Source organism: Canis lupus, chromosome 5, assembly GCF_003254725.2.
Source record: "Canis lupus dingo isolate Sandy chromosome 5, ASM325472v2, whole genome shotgun sequence".
NCBI lineage: Eukaryota > Metazoa > Chordata > Mammalia > Carnivora > Canidae > Canis > Canis lupus.
In genome coordinates, this window is record NC_064247.1 from 28,032,260 (window position 1) to 28,053,211 (window position 20,952).

General features: G+C 41.5%; 1 protein-coding gene across 2 annotated transcripts in view; it reads left to right on the forward strand.

Moving 5' to 3' along the window:
- PDGFD (platelet derived growth factor D) overlaps window positions 1-20,952 on the forward strand; it is a 227,737-nt gene that overhangs the window by 136,066 nt on the left and 70,719 nt on the right. Inside the window, exons 2-3 of one of the 2 annotated variants that reach the window (XM_025465701.3) lie at window positions 12,784-12,970; window positions 15,880-16,060. In XM_025465701.3, coding sequence (XP_025321486.1) covers window positions 12,784-12,970; window positions 15,880-16,060 — 368 coding nt within the window. Of the gene's footprint in view, window positions 1-12,765; window positions 12,971-15,879; window positions 16,061-20,952 lie in introns of both variants that reach the window. The other variant, XM_025465700.3, reaches the window with a different exon arrangement.

The following is a 20,952-nucleotide window of genomic DNA, read 5'->3' on the forward strand; positions in this document are numbered from 1 at the left end:
ACTCAGCAACATTTTCCTTGCTCCGTAGTCCTCAAGGTTCCTGCATGAATTCTCGGTCCATCTCTATTTCTCTCCCAACCATCCCCCCCCCCACCACCCAGTGACTCATCATAAAACAACAGTGGAATGTTATTCAGTATATGGATAGTTTCTGCTACTGATTGGAAAACAAAGAAATGAGTCAAACTTTGGCTTCAGTGTGGGAGTAGCAAGCAGACCCTTGAGGGCGTCACAAGGGCTGCTCATCACTTTCAGGAGGCTGCCTGCTGGATGTCATGTCTGCACATGGGATTAGACTCAGCCAGTAATATGTAAACAGAGGCATTTAGAAAACCAGCAAGTAGCTCTTCGCCCGCTTGAGTCCCTCTGCCATTACTGTTAGTGCTACAATCATGATGCTGCATTAACCCGGGTCCCTGAGGAGAAAGCATGAAGAAGAACCCCACCAACCCAAAGTTGGATGGATGTGCTGTATGAACAAGAAATAAAATGCTGTTGTTAAAACCAGGGAGATTAGGATGGTGTAATCCAACCTCTCCTGACTAACACCACATTGTGACCATGCATAGATAGGACCAGAGGAGAATCCTTGGAGAGGGCTCACCAGATCCGGCAGCGATCCTAAAGAGAACTGTTGGCATGAGATCTGACAAGCAGACAGAAGGCTGGCTTCCTTTAAAGCACCGTCCATTGAAAAACCCAACATTGCTTTAGTAATAGCTTCTGTGGGGAAAGCACCATCTGCTTTGAAGGCACACGAAACTCTTTTTTAATAAAATGGCAATAGTATGAATTGATCCAAAAACATAAGTTCTTTTATTTCATTATCCCTGTGGAAGTCCAAGTTCAAACCTTTTTTAAATTGAGTCTCAAAAGTCTTCAAAGTTTTTTCTGTCTTTCAGTATGGAGACATAGCGCCATGACCTTTTTCATAACCTGTGTGTGTGTGTGTGTGTGTGTGTGTGTGTGTGTGTGTGTGTTCTTGATTTAATTTGCCTAGCTTAGCACTTTTTGGCCTCACAAAAATTTTAAGAAAGATTAAGGAGTACTTGGAATCCATCTGCACTTTCTGTTTAATTAATTTTCGTATCATGTTTGGCTTATGGGAGTTACAAATTGCTAAAGCAGGTGATTCTCTTGAATGCTACCAGCTTTTGACGGATAGATGTTCATCACCATCACAGTGTATGAATTGTTTGCATTAATATCTCATAGCTTTGAGAATTCTTTGACCTATTCTGAGATATAATTTCTGCTGTCCTTAATTTTATTATCTAGGTAAAAGGGGAATTTGTTTTCTTAAACCTCAATGACAAGTCAAAATTCAGCTTCATATACTTGTATATATCTTCTCAGCTCTGGTCCTATGAAGCACTTGAGTATTTCTTTACAAGAGAATCTGGATGAGATAAAATTTCTCCATATTTTATTGTATGTATATTTTCATCTATTTTTCTATACTAATTTATTTGCACAAAAACATTTTAATTTTAGTGCTCCATTTTAATGCAGACTTTATAAAGGCATTTTAAGTAACAATTAGATATTCAAATATAAATTATAATTCATCCATATATGGTGCTACCAATGAAAGTACCAAGTTTGAAAGCAGATGAATAGTTATCTCTTAAGCATAACTAAATTTAGACACACAAAATGCTGCCCAAACTTGCTCCATTTTCTAACAACTGGACATTTACCTTTAACAGTCATCATAAAATATTTCCCTACTTTGAAATATTAATATAATATGAAAAAAGTATTCTTGAGTGACTTTCAGTATTGAAAAATGTCTCCACTCTGGCCATGTAGTTTAGTAAACATGTAGATATAATTATCATTATACATAATGTGGTCATGTCTATTACATGGGAGGTAATTAATGTACATATCAAATCCAGAGATAGGTATATATCAGTCACAGATAATGGGCCATGTGATCCTTCTATTAACTGCCAGCTAGTTTTCTCTTTAGTCAAATGTGATTAGGAAAATGCTTTATCTCCATCACATGGATTACGTTTTTAATCATCAGGATAGGGCAGCCCATGTGGCTCAGCAGTTTAGCGCCTCCTTTGGCCCAGGTCGTGATCCTGGAGACCCGGGATCGAGTCCTTTGTCGGGCTCCCTGCATGGAGCCTGCTTCTCCCTCTGCCTGTGTCTCTGCCTTTCTCTCTCTCTCTCTCTCTCTCTGTCTCTCATGAATGAATAAATAAAATCTTAAAAAAAAATAATTAGGATATTTCAGAATCATCTTCTTTGCTCCATACCTCAAATTCCAGGGCAGTATTGTTGACTGCTAATTCTTCCTGAAACTCACCCTGTAAAATAACCTCAGAAAATCCTCACTCTCTGAAAACTTGAAGTTCATACTTTAGTCTTCATAGACAGTGTTTGTAAGAATACTAGTTTTAGGGGCACCTGGGTGGCTCAGTGATTGAGCGTCTGCCTTTGGTTCAGGGTGTGATCCCAGGGTCCTCGAATCAAGTCCCACATTGGGCTCCCCGAAGGGAGCCTGCTTCTCCCTCTGCCTATGTCTCTGCCTCTTTCTGTGTCTCATGAATAAATAAAATCTCTTATAAAAAAAAGAATATTAGTTTCTATATAATCAGTGTTTCCTTTTTAAAAAAATTATTTACTTGAGAATGAGAGAGAGAGAGAGAGAGAACGAGGAGGGGCAGAGGGAGAGGGAGAAGGAGAAACAGACTCCCCCCTGAGCAGGGAGCCTGACAAGGGCTGCATCCCAGGACCCTGGAATCATGACCTGAGCCAAAGGCAGACGCTTCCCCAACTGAACCACCCAAGTGCTCTCTGATCAGTGTTTCCTAGAAAAAAGGTGAAACCTGGTTTTTCCTAGGTATGACTTTTCCATCTATTTTGCCTATTATCTGTCTTTATCTTTGAACTCTATTTGCTGTGATTAAAGCAGATCTTTCTGTCATTAGGATTATCTTGCTTTCTAGGTGTTAAGTTAATGTAATTGAAAAGATCTCTGATTCTATCATTCTTTCTGTCATGCCACTCCACATTGCCCTTCCCCATCTGCCACAGTTCTGAATGTTACTGATTATTCACATCTTTCACATGTAAACAACATCACAACACAAAATGACTACAGTAGAAGGAAAGAGAATTATTAGAGAGTTAATTAATAAAATTATGTTTATGTGGTAAAATACAGCATGGATATTTTCAGGCAACCTTTGTTTTCACTTATTTTAATTTTCTAAATCTAAACCAAAAATAATTTTCATTTTAATATAATTTCAGTCATTTCTGTAATATACCTATAAAATAGAAGCTTTTTAAAGGAAAGAGTACACAGTAGTCCCCCACCTCTTATTTGAGATTTTGCTTTCCTGGCTCTCAGTTACCCTAGGTCATCTGCTATCAGGAAGCAGATGATCCTCCTTCTGATGGATAGTTGAAAGGTAAGGAGTAGCCTCACACTACTTCACAGCACCCACATCATCTACCTGCCACGTCACACACCCACATCATGTACCTGCCATGTCGCAGCACCCCCATCACACACCTGCCATGTCACAGCGCCCTCATCATTCACCTGCTACATCACAGCACCCATATCATACACTTCACTGCATTTCATCACCTCATATCATTACAAGAAGTGTGAGTACAGTAAGATATTTTGAGAGAGAGCCCACATTCACATAACTTTCATCACAGTACATTGTTATAATTGTTCTATGTTATTAGTTATTGTTGCTGAACTCTTTTTGTGCCAAATTTATAAATGAAACTTTATCAGAGGTATGCATGTATAGGGAAAACGTCAAGCATCCATGGGGGTCTTGGAACATATGTCCCCTGGAAAGGAGGAGGTCCTATAATTGCTTGGTGTCATGTAATAACACAACAAAACGTTGTGCATTAAAAGATCTGGGGAGGTGAGAAATAATGTGATACTTTGGGCATCACTACATTCCTGGTAACTATTGCTGACCAATGTTCAAAGAGAATTTATGGTACTTTTTATTTCTCTATTTTGATAGACAAATTCTTAAAGAAGAGTAATTTCGAGCTCAGGGAATTATCAAGTGATTACTCTCCAAAAACACTAAATTGTTACTCTGAGAAAGTTTGTTTATAAAACATTAACACTTTGGTTTGTGCCAAAAGGAACTGTAATTTAAAGAAAATACATAATTGACAGACAACCAACCCCCTCCTCCCTGAATCTTTGTAAATAGATGTTGTTGTATTAGAACTGGAATTCTTAGAAAAATCTGTGCTGGAAAATTCTAAATAAATGTCTGATGTTTAATCAGCTTTGCTCTTGAGTTGCTTGCAAGCAGAATGAGCACAGGTGACTTGTCTGAGAGCTGATAGGGGATTTGGGAAGACTATTTTCATTAGGAATGTGTGCCAGTTGTCAACCAGAATCTCCTTAATGAAGATGGCCCCACCAACAGTCCCAGGAAGAATTTAATTCGTTGGTTGGAAGCTTTGGTGCCTTAGGAAACATTGAGGGGAAAAAACGTTGAAAATGCTCTCACACTGATTTTTAAACTAACATTTTTAAAGAAGTCTAATTTTCACCTTTAGCAGTTCACATGGTGAGACTTCCAACCTTGTGCTTTTTAAGTTATATAATTTCCCATAAATTATCTCCTCATTAAATTCAATTTCATCCCAATTGTGTGTCTTAGGATCTGTTCTACAAATTGACCTATTCATCATAAAATTAGGGACTCCCTGCCCTATCTTCTCTTATATTCTTCACTTCTCCCCTGCTTCTGTGCATTGTCAACAATGCACTGCCCTAGGCCTTACTAATGAAGGTACTATTTTGCATCCTAGGATGCTTTTCTGTTCTGTGTTGTTAGCCACGGAGGGAGAATGCAAGACTAATTTGAGCTTTGTAGTAATACTAAGTAATAACACAATAGATAAGGCATAGACCTGACCCTTGATGAATCTCGCTGAGCTTACTCTTCTCAATTAGATGCTTGCTCCCGATGGGAACCTCTGTGGTCCATTCAGTTACCTGACTTATATGGTGCTCAATGGATCTGAGCATGGCCTCTATTTACACCAACAAACTCCCCTGATTTTATTTGAGGGTTCTTTTTTTTCTTGGTCCTGGGTTTTCCGAGGGTGGTACAGCCTGGCTATAGTGAACCTGGTGATGTAAGTAGTACAGACGAAGAGAAAGGACCAGTTCAGTGGAACGCTTCCCAAAATAATCCTTTAATATTGATGCCAAATGTATGCCCCACAATGTCAAGCCCACTGGCTACCTCAAAATTGAATTTGTTAGAACTAAAATATTTGAGGGGGTGCCTGGGTGGCTGGGTCTGTTAAGCATCTGATTCTTGATTTCAGCTCAGGTCATGATCTTGGGATCGAGCCCCACATTGGGCTCCGTGCTAAGTGGGGAGTCTGTTGCAGATTCTCTCTCTCTCTCTCTGCCCCTCCCTTCCCAATAAATAAATAAATCTTAAAGAAATAAAATATTTGGGCATTTTTCAACTTTATTTCTGATAAAGCTCTCTTTTATTCATTGTTGTTGTTGTTTAAAGATGCTAATCAAAGAGATGCTTTCCATTTGTAGGAACTCTGGATAATCATTATTTGCAGTAACCATCCATCCATGTATGTATTAACAGATACATTTTGAAGGTCTCCATTTGCCAAGGCTGACAAGGCACTAGAGTTGCAAGGCATAGTCCTTTTCTACAAGGAATGTAATATTCTGTGTATGATTTTTTTCTTTTCACTTTCCTGCGAGACTTTTTCAAAGAAACAATAAAGCACCTCCAAATATCTTCAGTTTTTATCTCCTGTACCTAACCAGACTCACATAGCTTTAAAAAGTGCTAAACAAGGACGCCTGGGTGGCTCAGCAGTTTGGCGCTGCCTTCGGCTGGGGCGTGATTCTGGAACCCCGGATCGAATCCCACATCGGGCTCCCTGCATGGAGCCTACTTCTCCCTCTGCCTATGTCTCTGCCTCTCTCTGTATGTCTCTCATGAATAAATAAATAAAATCTTTTTAAAAAGTGCTAAACATAGAATGCATGTTCCCATATTAAAGGATTTATTTAAATTCTTCCATAATGTGTTCAGCACAAACCTATGTGCAAAGTAGCTAGCTATGTGCCTAGGATACGTTTCTAGTTTATAAGAAGGAAAGATTCTCATAAATGTGTGCTTGAAAAACTTTTTGCACTTATTCCTTTGTTCTCTTATTTTAGACAACAGAATACAAATAGTTATAAAATCATTGTTAGATGGAAAAGTGTTTATCTCATTGAAGATTTTGGATTTCAGATTGGATTGTCTCATTTTTGCCTCACCCTTGACCACTGAGTCATGGTCAACCCACTGGCAGCTCCATCCCCTTATGAGAAAATTGGTGAGGTGTCATGTCACTTGGACCTGAGAGGAATCTTGATACCCCATTATGCAGCCCCAAAAGTATCAGTTTCAGAAACAGAAGCAGAAAGATGACAGGGTGAGTCTCATGCTGTTGTTTGTTGTCATGGAGGAAAGCCACCGGGACCAGAGCATGGTGGTGCTGAATTGAAGACTCCACTCTTACTCATGCAGCTCCATTCCTTTGGTTTGCAACAAATCACTTTAACTTCTCTGTGTTGGTTTCATTACCTGTTAAAGTAACAAAACAAAATTAAATTTAAAAGAAAAAAAATGAAATGAGAGTAATGATATTTACTACGTCTTTTTTTGTTACATAAACGTATATTTATGATGGACTTACAAAATTGGATTCTTATAAACTATATTGCTTCTTACAAAAATCAAGTAGTCTTATTGTGGTTGTTTAGCAACAGAAGTGGGGCTGCTTGGATTATATATCATTCAACTAGAGTCTGGGAAAATGTTGTTTCTATGATATATTGTATAATTATGGAACAGCCATTTTGCAAATGAAATTTCATAATATATCCCTTTGCACATTAGAAATTTTCTGACTCCGGTGACCATTCTTTGCTTTTGTGACTGTCAGTCATGATGCTGGCTCCTGGATGTCTTATGGGGATAGTGGGGCAAATGTGTATGGCTGTACTGTCCCACCGAATTTGTGTGAGCTGGCATAGCCTGTAATTATATCATTGTTTGTTCCTATGGATCAAGTATCTTAATCCTATTTAACCACTCAGCATTTAGGCTTTGCATTTTATGTTATCATAGGTAATATTATGATCTGAGAAGAAATAAAAGTATTGCCATTTTTCATGATTTCATTCATTAAACATGATGTGATGTGATAGTGGATTACTACATGTATGTATTGGGACCAGGAATGACCCTATTCCATGAAACAGGGAAAGCTAGATAAGTGGTGACACTCAGGTGCCCCGTGTCAAAGTCAGTAAGGTAGATAGCTTCTCACAGTAGGGTCACTTTGCACCAGAAATGATGAATTGGATGAGGTTTCAAGGTCAAAGACAGGAAAGTGAGCCTGAGACAGGTCATCAGCTGGGGAGGTAAGATGAAAAATTGAACTTGAGGTGTAGTCATAGCAAGGAGGTAGGACAAAATCAGAGAGGGAGACAAACCATGAGAGACTCTTAACCATAGGAAATAAACTGAGGGTCCCTGGAGAGGAGAGGGGTGGGGGGACGGGGTCACTGGGGGATGGGCATAAAGGAGGCATGTGATGGGATGAGCACTGGGTATCCTATGAAAGTGGCGAATCACTGACTTCTTCCTCTGAAACTAATAATACTCTATATTTTAATTAATTAAATTTAAATTTTAAGAAAAGAAAAAGTCATTCTCTATGAAAAATGGCATAGTTCATATTTTGTCGTTGAGCAGCTAGAACCATGCTCTAGTGAAATGTGCAGGCTCTGAAGACCTACTCCCTGGGTCAAATCATGATTCCACGCTAGCTTTGTGCCCTGAGGTCCAAAGTTCTTTAAATTCTCTGACCTTCCTTTGTAAAGTGGGGATACTTTATTTATAACCCTAATTATATAGGGTTCTTGTGAAGATTCAGTGAAGTGTAGTGTATTAGAGTGCCGGGCACATAGTAATTGCTCCATACCCATACATGTTAGCTACTGTTGGACACCAAAGTGAATGCTTTCATTCAGAAGTATGACTTTCTGTATGATACTTGGTCTTGATCTCAGGTTAAACCTGATACGTTGCTGTCTGTACTGTACTTCATTATAACTCTCCTAAGAACAGCTCTGAGTCAGCATGGAGTTAGGAATTTTACATAAACAGTGTAACTCAAAAGTCAGAGCGGATTAGAGGACACACAGCAAAGAATCTAAACTTGCCTGTGATGAATCACCAAACTCTACCTCTGAAACTACTAATATAGTATACATTAGTTAATTGGCTTTAAGTTTAAAAAAAAAAGATTAAATAAGTAAATAAATAAAATTACTTCTAGCACATTTCAGAGAAGGAAGAACAGGTTCTAGAGCATGGTGGTTCTCATGGCACCAAGTCTGCCACCCGATTGCCTGAGTCTGTCTTCTGACACCACCTTTACCAGCTCCATGACTTTAGATAAGTACTTGACCTCTCTGTGCCTGAGAACCTTCTTCTGTGGAATGGTAATAACAGTATCCATCTCAGGGAGTTGTAAATGCTCAGCACACGCGAGGTCCTACATGTGACGAGTTTATCCTGTAAATGAACCATGAAGAGTGTTTGGAGCAATGCCTGGCACAGCATCAGCACTATAAAAGTGATGGCTAGTATTCATACTTGTGTAGATGTGTATTTTGGCAGGATTTGTAACAGAAAATAAATTATGAAACTTGAGAAAAACATTTTTTTAATTTTGCCTATTAGTCAATATATTTCCATACGGTGCAATATAGGTCTGTGGTTAATTTCTGAAACCCGAGTCCAGCTTTGTCCTCAGCAACCTATCCTGTAAGAAGGAAAGCCTCCCACCCCACTCCCACTGTCACTTGCTTAAAAAAATAACAGGCATTTCCTGTGTAACCTGAGTTAGTTCATGAGGAGGTCTAGCCTTTAATGATGTTCTAGTGAAAAGAAGTCCCTTCCTTGCAGAAATCTGTCCAGTGCGTCAGGCCGAGCACTGCAGTCTCCCCGGCATCGTCCCACCATCCTGCTCCTGCATCGGGCGCTGCCACCCGCTTACCTGCCGCTTGCACCTGCTCCGTACCAGGGCAGGGTGCTCACGACCTGGCACCTTCATGGGCCTGTTCCCCTGCAGTCGTCACTGCTCTGATTTCCCCGTCCTGGAGGGCTCCTCAGTGTTCCCGATGCTCCCCTTCCCCTGCAGGACCCCGGCCACATGTCCGCTATCCCAGCTCAGGTCTAGGTGATGTCCCCCAGAGCCCGCTGACATGTGCACAGAAATTCTGGTCACTGCACGGAAACTGGGCTCCCAGAGTGTCAGTGTGTCACCAGGCAGGGCCCAGGCTCTGATTCTGCCCTTGGCCTTGGCCTTCCGTGTGGGCTCCTCCCCCTCCAACGAGAACTCACTGTCCCTGCCCTCCTGGATCAGAACCTTATTTCCACCTCTGAGCAGATGCTCTTCCTCCTGGTCGCCTTCTTCAGACCCACGGGCCTTCACCCTTGCAGGGCTTTCCTCTTTCCACTTCTGTCAAGTGCAAGTACTTTCCCTGGCTTTCCGAAGTGCCTGGAGTTCCCCTTTCAAGCCCCCTACCCTGCCCTGGGGCTCACATGGGCCCATGTAGACTCTGCTCTAGATCCAGCTTTCTGCAGACGTCTTAGCGCAACCCTGACCCATGCCTTGCATTCACTGCCCCAAAGGCCCCGGGGCCCTCCCTGTGCCCCACCACCACACATCACGTTCCGCACTTCACATTCCTTTGTGTGTTGCTTGTGTGTTGCTACATGTGTGAAGTGTGAGTGGGCTTGGTGTCTCAGGGCCACAAACACAGATGCTCTTTAAGCATTCTTAAATTAGACCTACATGTAACATAGCACCTGGAATCTTAAAAACACACAAGCAGTGAATGCTACCCCTGAAAGAGACTACACAGAACACATGGTGCTCAAATGCCTTATGTTATAAATGAGTAATGTGAGCACCTCAGATACGTGGTTTTAAATTTAGTAGTTGTGCATTTAGATTTACGGTTACCTTCTATTCGTGGCAAGTAGTATCTTTGATAGAAAGTTTTGATAGAAACTTTGATAGATTATTTTATTGATAGATAAACTGAAAGTTTTATTTTACAATAGATTTGCTTTTGATTGAAAATATTAATTTAGGGTGGCTCAGTCCGTTAAGTGTTCAACTCTTGATTTTGGCTCTTGATTTCTTGACCTCAAAGGTGTGAGATTGAGCCCCCCATCGGGCTCCGCTCATCAGGGAGTTGGCTTGGGATTCTCTTTCTTTCTCTGTCTGTCCCTCCCCTGGACGTACTTGTGCATGCACCCAGGCTTTCTCTTAAAAAAATTAATTTGGAGAAATATTAAGCAAATAATAGTAGCCAAGGTAAGGAAATAAGGTCCAAATTGTAAAGGTAAACCTGCAGTGATGGAAGTGTTGAAAACACTGCAAAACGTTATGTTTAGAGTCTGCACTTAATAAATAATTGTTGAGGGATCCCTGGGTGGCGCAGCGGTTTGGCGCCTGCCTTTGGCCCAGGGCCTGATCCTGGAGACCCGGGATCGAATCCCACGTCGGGCTCCCGGTGCATGGAGCCTGCTTCTCCCTCTGCCTGTGGCTCTGCCTCTCTCTCTCTCTCTCTCTCTCTCTCTCTGTGACTATCATAAATAAATAAAAATTAAAAAAAAATTTAAAAAAAAAAAAAAAAAATAAATAAATAAATAAATAATTGTTGATTGGCTGATAGTTCATATCTGCCTTCCCAGCAAACAGCCCTCACTCATTTCCTAAAAGCCCCACATGATAGAATAAGGAGATAAGTAATTTTTGTGACCACATCTTCAGCATAAGGTCAAGGGAAAAGAAGAGGGCAAGGTCAGCTGGGAAAAACATTTTTTGGCAGCTGGAGGATGTCTGGGCTGGGTTCACTGCAGGTGGCTGCAGAGCCAGAGCTCTCAGGTCCTGGTTTCCCAACCTCTCACTCCCACACAGAATCTAGCTGGGCAAACAGGTGAACACTGAATAAGTAAAACCTAATCTATATATTGTAATTCCTATAGCACAAGGACATTTGTGAAAGGGAAAGAAGCTTTTGCATTTCACATACTTCTTCCCTCTTCCTTCCTCTGTTATTTGGGAAGCTTTGCCAGCCACTCTTGGCAGCCCAGCCTTCCAGTGGTTTCCACCAGCAATTTAAGCGTCCCTGAGCAGGCTCAGTGAATTACAGGCCTCAAAGAAAACTCTCTGTGGGAAAACACAAATAGACTGGGGCAGGAGGCCCACTAATGGCAGGGTCTAAACAGCCAAAATCTAAAATGCAAAGAACTCTCATATTGGGAAAGACCTAAAACCAAGACCTACCCAGAGCTAGGTCAGAGTTCAGAGGTTAAGGGCACAGCCCCTGCCGGGCTACACTTCAGATGCCAGCTGCGGATCTGGGGGTTGCAGCCAACCCATACTTCTAACCAACTGGCTATCGATTCAGGGTCTGCCATAAACCCATCAGGTTGATCATTTGCTAGAACAGCTTACAGAACTCAAGAAAGCGCTGTCATTACAATTACAGTTATACTATTAAGTTTTACTGTAAAGAGTACAAATCAGGACCAGCCAAATAGGTCTGGGAGGGTCCCAAGAGTGAAGCTCTCATGTTCTCAGGACATGTCACTCTCCTAACACACCCGTATGTAACCAACCAGGAGGTTTCTCCAAGCTTCTAGGGCCAGAGTTTCTAAGGGGCCTTCATTCTGCAAGGGTGAGTGCTGGAGTCACTGATGATGCAGCTGGATCTGGTCCCTGAGTTCCTCCCTGCCGGGAGGCTGAGAGGTCAGGCTGATGTCAGGGCTCAGAGTCCTCACCTCTAGCCACATGGTTGGTCCTGCCACAAAGCCTACCATAATCCTGACACCGTTCAGGGATCCATGGTTCATCAGCTCGTGCGTACACTCAGGAGTGGCCCCCAGGGCCCACCATGTATGACAAAGGCCCTTCTGTCACCTGGGGAATTCCAGGGGTCAGGAGTCCCCTGTTAGGAACCCGGACAAAGACCAGGCAAGATCTTTATTATACAACACAGAAAACAGAGTAAGAATTCGCTCTCAAAGTCACCAAAAACTACTGCAAAGAGATAGTGATTTTTCTGATGGAGAAACCACTGGAAAATGTTTGAATAAAAAAATCAGTAGTCACGAAGCACTGTTATATTCTTTTATGTGTTTCACTCACTCGTTCATTCATGCAGCAGGATTTATTGACTTCCATCCGTGCTCATCACTGGAGCTCTACTGTCACACTGTGAGGGCACAGAATAAAAGGAAGAAAAGGAGTTTTTTTTATTATTATTATTATTACCTGGAAGAAGGGAAGGAGGAATTCTTTTGAAGTATTTACTTATTTTAATATCAATCGAAATGAACCCGAGTTCTGAGATAATTGTTCATTTTCCTTGTCAAAAATGATATGAAAAGAGCTCTCATAGTGTGAAATACACCAGAGCCGGTGTAGACCTGCCAGGAACCTGAGGAGGTGGGGGATCGAGGAGGGAATGTAGACGTTGTTAGTGTGACCGGAAGGCTGCCATTTGGTCTTCTGTGGTTAGACAGAGTCAAGATGTGCTTTACAATCTGATGTTTTTAAACTGTTCTGTTTTTGCTTTCTTGTAATTGGAGCAACATACTAATTTCTACAAGTTGTGACTAGTAACAGAGAGCAATCACCTCACAGACTTATACCGAAGAGACGAGACCGTCTGGGTGACAGGAACCGGCCACGTGCAGAGCCCCCGCTTCCCCAGCAGCTACCCCAGGAACCTGCTGCTCACCTGGCGGCTGCACTCCCAGGAGAGAACGAGGATCCAGCTGGCCTTTGACCCTCAGTTTGGATTAGAGGAGGCCGAGAACGATATCTGTAGGTGAGTGGCGGTGTCGTTGCAGGGGCGCATCTCCATGGCCCAGGAAAGATGACTTGAAAACATCACACTTCCCCTTCGGGGCCCTTGGTCCCACCCAAGGAAGGTCGCCCTTCTTTTCCAAAAGCCCCTGTGTCCATCCTGGCAGATAACGCCCCAGGGCACGACCGCCTGGTGCTTCTCACAGAACCCGGGCCCATGGCCGCCAGCCCCGGGCCTCCGCCAGGTAGACGCACCTGAGAGCAGGTAGCTGCATCCGGCGACGCCGCGCTGTGGCTCTGGGGCGCCTGCCACGGGCTTACGTGCAGAGCATCCGGCCCAGCGCAGCTCCAGGAACTCACAGGGCTCTTGTGACCAAACGAGGTACCGCCCTGATGCCTCCCTGTGCCCCCCATACTGGGAGAGGGTGATGGCGAGGACCCTGTCAGGGCCTTTCCCTGGAATCATAGGCCTCAGGTCTGAGTAAGAAAGAGCTGTCAAGTCCAGGGTCTGTGAGCTCCTCAGATGGTCTGTTTCCCGTCCTCTCTGGGTCAGCGGTAGACGGAAACTCTGCTTGATGACCTTCTCCCTTCTGAGCATGTTTATCCAAGAAAGCCCTGGCTGCTCCTTGAATTGTCTGCTCATGGCATCATAGTCACTTAATTAGCACGTATGAGGCTGGGGAGGATGTTTTTTTTTTCTCTCTCTCCTTTACTGCAGGCACTTGTTCTGCATTGCCAATGCACTGCTCAACTGCTTATTCTTTCAGCAGGTTTATTTCCCTTTGAATAATAAAAAGAGGGTGCCTCAAATTTGATTATCCTTTGTTGCATGTTTATTATGCTGACAGCTTTTATTATGTTGCTGTTTTTTCAAGAATAACAGCAGTGAGGACTACTTTCCAGGACCACAGAGGGTAAGGGATGCCGAGAGCAGAGAGAGATACATGCAGAAAGAGCAGGTTAATATTTACAGACAACAAACTCCAGCAGGTCTTGTGTCTTTTCAACCTTGAAAAGAGAACTAATTTCCTGTGCTGGAAAAAGAGATGATGGGGAAAAAAATTTTTTTGAAGATTGTAGAAGGTGACGATGACCCAGAAGGAAAGGCAGGTCTCTGCGGCTGAGCTAGGATTTTGATCCCGTAGGGAGTGAGCTCTTGCAGCATCCAGGCCTTAAAGATAGAAGACGCCAGGGTGGTTTCCATTGTCGACCCTTCATCAAATCCAGTTGCTTCTCCAAATTTGTGGCGGCTGGTGGAGGAGTCAGAGGTGGGACAGGGGAGAGGAAGACAGGAAAGAACAGGGCACAGCCTCTGACCCTTCGGAAGAATTAAAGTGATGCTCTCTTAACTTCATCCAGAGTAAAAATTACACTGATGTATTTCAAAAAAAAAAAAAAAAGAAAAGAAAAAAAGAAAGAAAGAAAGAAAGTGACCTATGGCATTATTAACAAAGTTGCAAGTGTACTCATGCTTTGTGCAGTAACTATGATTTACACATATTATATATAAAATGAAATGCAATTGATTTCCTACCATCTGTTCCAAAGCCTCCTTGATGTTTATACTATAGTATTTTATTGCTTGAATAATGATTCTTTGTGAGTGCTTTTCACCTTCCAAGCACCATATAAACATTAAGTAATTAATTTACACAGCACCCAAGAGATATCCAGCCAGTATATTTGTGTAAACCTCTTATTTTGCTGATAAGGAAACTGAGGCAGAGGACTTAAGAGCCTATAAGTCACCATCAGTGAACAGAGGTCACAATGCCAATATTGGATAGTTGGGCAAGGGGTGATAAGCTCACATGCTCCGTAGATTACCTTGCCCGATCTGCTAAGAGCTCTGTTGTGCCTAGTGGATTCTCTTCACATTCTCCTGTGAGGTCTCGCAGGCTGATTCCTTTTGGAAGTCGTCACAGAAAATACAGAGTGCCTCAAGGCTGTGGCCATGGCTTGCCCTGCATGCCCATCCTCTCTGCTCTGTGACTTTAACATCCTGAGTCATTTGGGGAGAGGTACACACAGATGCCCAGAGACGAGAGGCAGGGAGTTCAGCTTACCAGGTAGAACGTCCCAAGATTTGGGGTGTCTGAAAATAAGGTAGATGATCCCTAGAAGATGTGCTATTGTGCGATGGAAAGGTTATATGGAACATTCCAAGAGAGACCTCCCCATGTCCTCAACCTTGGCATTCCGTGTTCCTCTGACCAACGTCAAAGCTGAACCTGGGGTCTTCAGCTCATTCACACCCTGGCTTAAGCAGCCCAGATGTTTCCAGTAATGGTTATTGGCACATCCCTCCCCAAAGTCATAATGCTTTTCATTATGATAACTGTTATATTTTATGATATGATCCTTCCATAAGACAGCTTCCAAAAAGAGAAAATAATGATTAATTTTACCGTTTATTTTCTGTAATGAGATGATGTAACATAATGCTAATTCTGTATGCTGTATAGGTTCAGATCATTTCTTAAGGAAGCACTGAATGTGGTGAATTAATTCAAAGTGGGAATTTGTTTGAAAAACTTTATATAGTAAATAATTGGACATACAATTAGAACTTTATCTCCAAAAATAAGATAATAGATAACAATAGGTTAGAGTTATTATAATCTATAGTTACTAGTTTTCCTAGGAAACCCTTAAAAGCAACATACTCAGAAAGTGGCCCATTTTGATTATTGATGACTTCAAAATACTCATAGCTAAATGTGCATAAGGGTTCTTTCAGATTACTGAAGTTTGAATTTGAAAAACTTAACCCAAAAAACTAGCTTTCCTTTAAAAATTTATGTGGGCTTTAATTTTCCTTTTAGCTGGTAGGTCATGAGAAATCACATATGTTAGTTTTAATTTCTCAGTGGAAGTATGCATTTCAAAGTCTACTGTAATCAAAATGTGTTTATGTCACACTGAAACTAGGTATGATTTTGTGGAAGTTGAAGATGTATCTGAAACCAGTACCATAATTAGAGGACGGTGGTGTGGACACAAGGAAGTTCCCCCAAGGATAACATCAAGAACAAACCAAATTAAAATAACATTCAAGTCTGATGACTACTTTGTGGCTAAACCTGGATTCAAGATTTATTATTCTTTTGTGGTAAGTAGCCTAAATCCTGTGATTCAAAGCAGACACTGGTTTCATGAAGTAGAGAGATGCTTTCTGTGATTAAATGTGGTAGTGGGAGGGTGAACTTTATTAATTCTGGGTATGGTTTGTTCCTACCTTATGCCAATAAGGTGAAGCTTTCTTCAGTGAGGAATACCATGTGGAGCTATTAAGTCTACCCTTGGGTCCACCTTTTGTTTTTGTTTTCTGGTTTTTTTTTTTGTTTTTTTTTTTAAAGAATTATTTATTTACTGAGAGAGAGAGAGAGAGAGGCAGAGACACAGGCAGAGGGAGAAGCAGGTTCCATGCAGGAAGCCCGATGTGGGACTTGATTCCGGGTCTCCAGGATCACACTAAACCGCTGCGCCACCGGGGCTGCCCTGGGTCCACCTTTTGAAAGGAAGCACAGTAAATAGGAAAAGTAAAGTAGTTGATAGTAAAGCAGTGTTACCTTTGATTCGCTGAAGTAGGATAAATGTACAGCAAAAAAAAAAAAAAAAAAAAAAGGCACTTGAGAGTTGACCATCTTTGGTTCAAAAATTTGTCTATTTAATTCCAACCACAGAGAAGGGTCTGAATGATTCTAATTTAAGTGATGACCCAAATTTTGGAAGGGTCTATGTTATGATCATAGAGCCTCAGAGTTAGCAAGTGTCTTAAAAATCCTAAAGCCTAAGTCCAGACCCAGGAGTTTTCATACTGTTTGTTACACTCACGCTTGCATGTGATCTCACCTCTCCTCAACCACGCCAGCCACCATTCCCAACTCTAAATGGTTCTGACTATTAGAAATTGCTCAACCTCATATTGCATCAAAATCTACATTGTAGTTAATTCTAGTTGTTGGGTTAAACGCCACCAGGTGTCTGCTTTACTCAATCAGTCATTAACAAGACACTGTCAAGTTCCTGCTCATTGTCAGACTCTCTGACAGGTATAGTAGAAACAAAGGTGAGCAGGACAGACAGGCTCTTGAATCCCCCAGAGTTTATAATCTGGTCAGGATGACAATTACAAAGCAGTGGTGAGTGAGAACAATGAGCAATGAAGCAGAAGTACTGGGCTCTATGGGTTAAGCTCAGGGAGACATTGGGATAATTTTACCTATATGTTATCTTAGAAATCCCTGAATCCTTCATGTGTTCCTAGTGTATTGCCTTTTGTTTTCCGACAAACACATTATATTACCATTCAGGTGGGCTCCATCCCTTTTCAATGTGTGGATGTCATCATAGAACACAGTGCTATGATGGGGGTCAGTTAGTGTTTTTGCTCTCCTTCTGTGAGTTAAATTTAGAAAGGAAGAAAATCTTGCTTTTTATATCTAATGTGGGTGGTTGGTTGTTGGTTTTTTTTTAAATTTTTGCATTATAGTGAGTTATTAAACACTAAGTGAATTCTACCTCAGAATAGATGAAAAAATAGCATGAAGTGACACTGGTTCCAGTTTTAATTTGAAAATAATCCATCAAGCAAGATTTACATTATCAGAAACACACAGTGCTGCTCCACATTCAATTTGAAGTGTGAACTGTTATTTCCTACATTTCTTCCTTTTAATGTATCCATTAATACATCTATCCTCTGCTGTTCGTGGACAAAGCAGGCTTGGCATGTTGGAATGATGATGGATGGGCTTAGTGGAGGACCTCTTTTCCCTTAAAATATCAAGCATTTTTTTTTTTTGCTAATGGAAATACTTTTTGTAAAATTTTGGTTATGACTAAATTGAATGGTCCATAAGTCAGGTAGAAACACCTTAACTCTTTTTTTTTTTTTTTTTTTTTTTTTTTTAGAAAAGGAGTACAGGTAGGATTTGGGAAAGAGTGGATTCTCCTGTTGGAGCATTTGGAGTTATGGTGCAGGCTCATCACTCATTCACTAGCCAGTAGTAATTGGCCTATTGAACAGCCTCTGTGGTCTGCATAGAGACTGGCATCACTCTACTCTCTTACTTGTTCACCTCCACCAGGACATTCAGTCGTGGGTTTTAGGAATGAGGATAATTATAACTTCTTTGTGTATTTCCCTACTGACCGCTTGGTCTGCATTCATTGGGAAAAGCTCCAGGCTCCTTTACTGCTCCTAGAAGCTTCTGGCACCAAATATGATCACCTAGAGCCAAAGTGCTTTGGTGGCTGAATCCCAAGAGGTAGAATGAGCTTACCCTTTGGGTGTGTATAGACTGTACATCTGTGTGGCTTTGGATAAAACTATTCCATTTGGTTCTTACTCAACAGGGACAGATCACTATGGCTTGAGGAGTGTATTGGGAAGATCATTTTACTTGTGTTTATGTTGTACTTGCAGAGACTTTAAAGAGGTGTTTATAAAGTCATATGCTACAGAGACTGGGCTTAAAACCTAAAGTTGACCAACTATAAGCTAATACTGAGACAAGGAGATTAAAAATGGCAAGCCCTCTTTAGGTGTATCTAAATTATTATTCTTATAATGTTACTCAGACCCACAAAACTTCGAAGGTTTGAGTGCAGCTGCTTTGCAATCCCTACCTTAAGGCATGATAGGTTCTAGGAAAATTTGAGCTTGAGAATAGATCCTGAGGGGACAGAGTGGTCTCAGAAGATGACAGGTAGCCATCTGGTTAGGTCCCTACCACCTCCCTTCTCATCTCTACCTTTTCATCTCTCTTCTTCCCATGGAACCTCTTTCTTCCTCATACCTCCATGACATTCCAGGTGTAAAGGACTTTCCTGAGGCTATTAATGTCAAGTGTCCAGGACCATTAGAGCCCTGTGCAATGGAAGCAAATTTACATGATCTGTGCTCATAATGTGTTTGGAATACCAAGTCCAGGATACATCTGTAGTCAATTTTTCATTCCAGCAAAAGGTAGGAAAGTAATGGTTAAGATCCAGATCACTTACTTTTAGTTAGGAGTAGTTCATGTGTTATAATTTTGTTTGAAACATGATTTTATATTTTAAATAATATTTCAAATAGAAGAAGAAAAGGATGAAGGGAAAAAATAAGAGGAGGAAGAGAAGAAAATGGAGGAATAAAACCAAGGGAGTTGAATAAGATTCTCAATTACAACAACTTTTGCAGATTCCAATTTTGTTCATCTAAAACTTAACCCATTGGTTGAACAAAAACAAACTAATGGTGTGGGGAGTTCATTCCTGATTACCCAAAGTTGAAATCTCAGACAAAGCTGGAGAGTGAAAAACCCTATTCACTTTATTTGTAAAATGTGTGGAAATTATGTCTTAATTTTCACAGTCATAAACATTGCTGGACATTCTGAACATCTATTGGTGCTCTGGCCATACAGCCAGGACTGTGTGTGAAGCCAAGGACAGTCAAGGTCAGGGTGGTGATCACAGAGGAGCTGTCTCCATCAGTTTCTTCCTTATGAATATACCGTCCTGGAGGTTTGGTGCTATAAAAGCTGTGATGTTCATTAAATGCCTACTGTGAGCTAGACCTGGCTCAGCCCAGTGCCCTGGGGACACAGTAGTGAAAAATACAGGCAGAGTCTCTGCCCTCAGGATCTCACATGGCAGCAGAAAGAACAGACAATAAACACATAAGTAAATAGGGAAGTCAGTATATATTTACAAACAAATTACTTGAAGTTCAGTAAAAGCAGGAAAGAAGATAAGTGAGTAGTATAATGGAGAGTGATGAGGGGAGGAGCCCAGTCCGGCTAGCATGTCAAGGAAGGTCTGTGGGTGTGAAATTTGCACTGTGCCTGGAAGGTTTGCAGGAGGTACCCACAAGAAGCCATGGCAGAAGTGCTTTGAGCAAAAGAACAGCAAATAATAAGACCCTGAAACAGAAAAGAGAAGACCTCTTTCCTTTGACAGTAATAATTCTCTTGGTGTCTTGGAATTCAGGCTGCTGGAAGGGAACAGACATAAGAGAGGGAATGAGGATAGCACCTAACTCCTCTCAGGATAAGAAAGGAGATTTTGTATCTTCATCTCAGCTTATCTCATTGTGTATCTCTGTCAAATGTTCCAGCATTTAGAGAGTCAGCTAAGTCTAGATAACAAAGAAAGTCCCAACAAGACTTCAAACAAAAAGTGGTTCAGAGAGAAAACCAGGGGCATGGTCAGGGTCAAACAAGGGGAACAGGGGTCCCTGGGTGGCTCAGTCAGCTGAGTGTCAGACTCTTGATTTTGACTCAGGTCATAATCTCAGGGCTGTGGATCACTCAGTGGGAGTCTTCTTGAGATTCTCTCACTCTCCCGCTGCTCCCCCCTCCATGTGCAGTTGAGGGCTCTCTCTCTCTCTCTCTCTCTCTCAAATAAACAGATAAATCTTAAAGAAAAAAGAAAACCAAACAGGAGGGTAGCTGAGCAGGTGAGACAAATCCGTGCTCTGAAAGCCCTAGGTAAGTGTCGGTATAGTAGGCTGCAAAGTTTGCAAGCAAGCCTAGTAGGAACTTGAGTGGATGTGGGTTGAAATGCACATTGTTAAGGACAGAGTCTCATTGTTGCATCACTTTGTAGGCAAGGATAGATAAATGTTACTTGAAATTTTACAAATGCCCTAAAATTTCACTAATTACGTAGAGCATTTTGAAGTGAATTCATCATTTTAATCAGATTGCTTTTCTAAAACCTGAACACATAATGAGGACTTTAATCGAGTTCATGACTGAAGAGCAAAATTTAATGTAATCTTAGAACAATGGATAATTTCTCAAAGGGTACGGATAGATCCAGAAGCAAACTGTGGATGAAGGGAATCTGGGGGAAGTTGAGGTCCTGCCGGAGGTGGGTATAGGGAGCAGAAGATGAGCCCATAGATAAAAAAAAAAAAAAAAAAAAAAAAGGATTAAGGAAACAGAAGACAAAGAAGTGAGGTGGAATGAAATCTCGCAATCATGATATCTGGCCCTAATGCCTAATCCT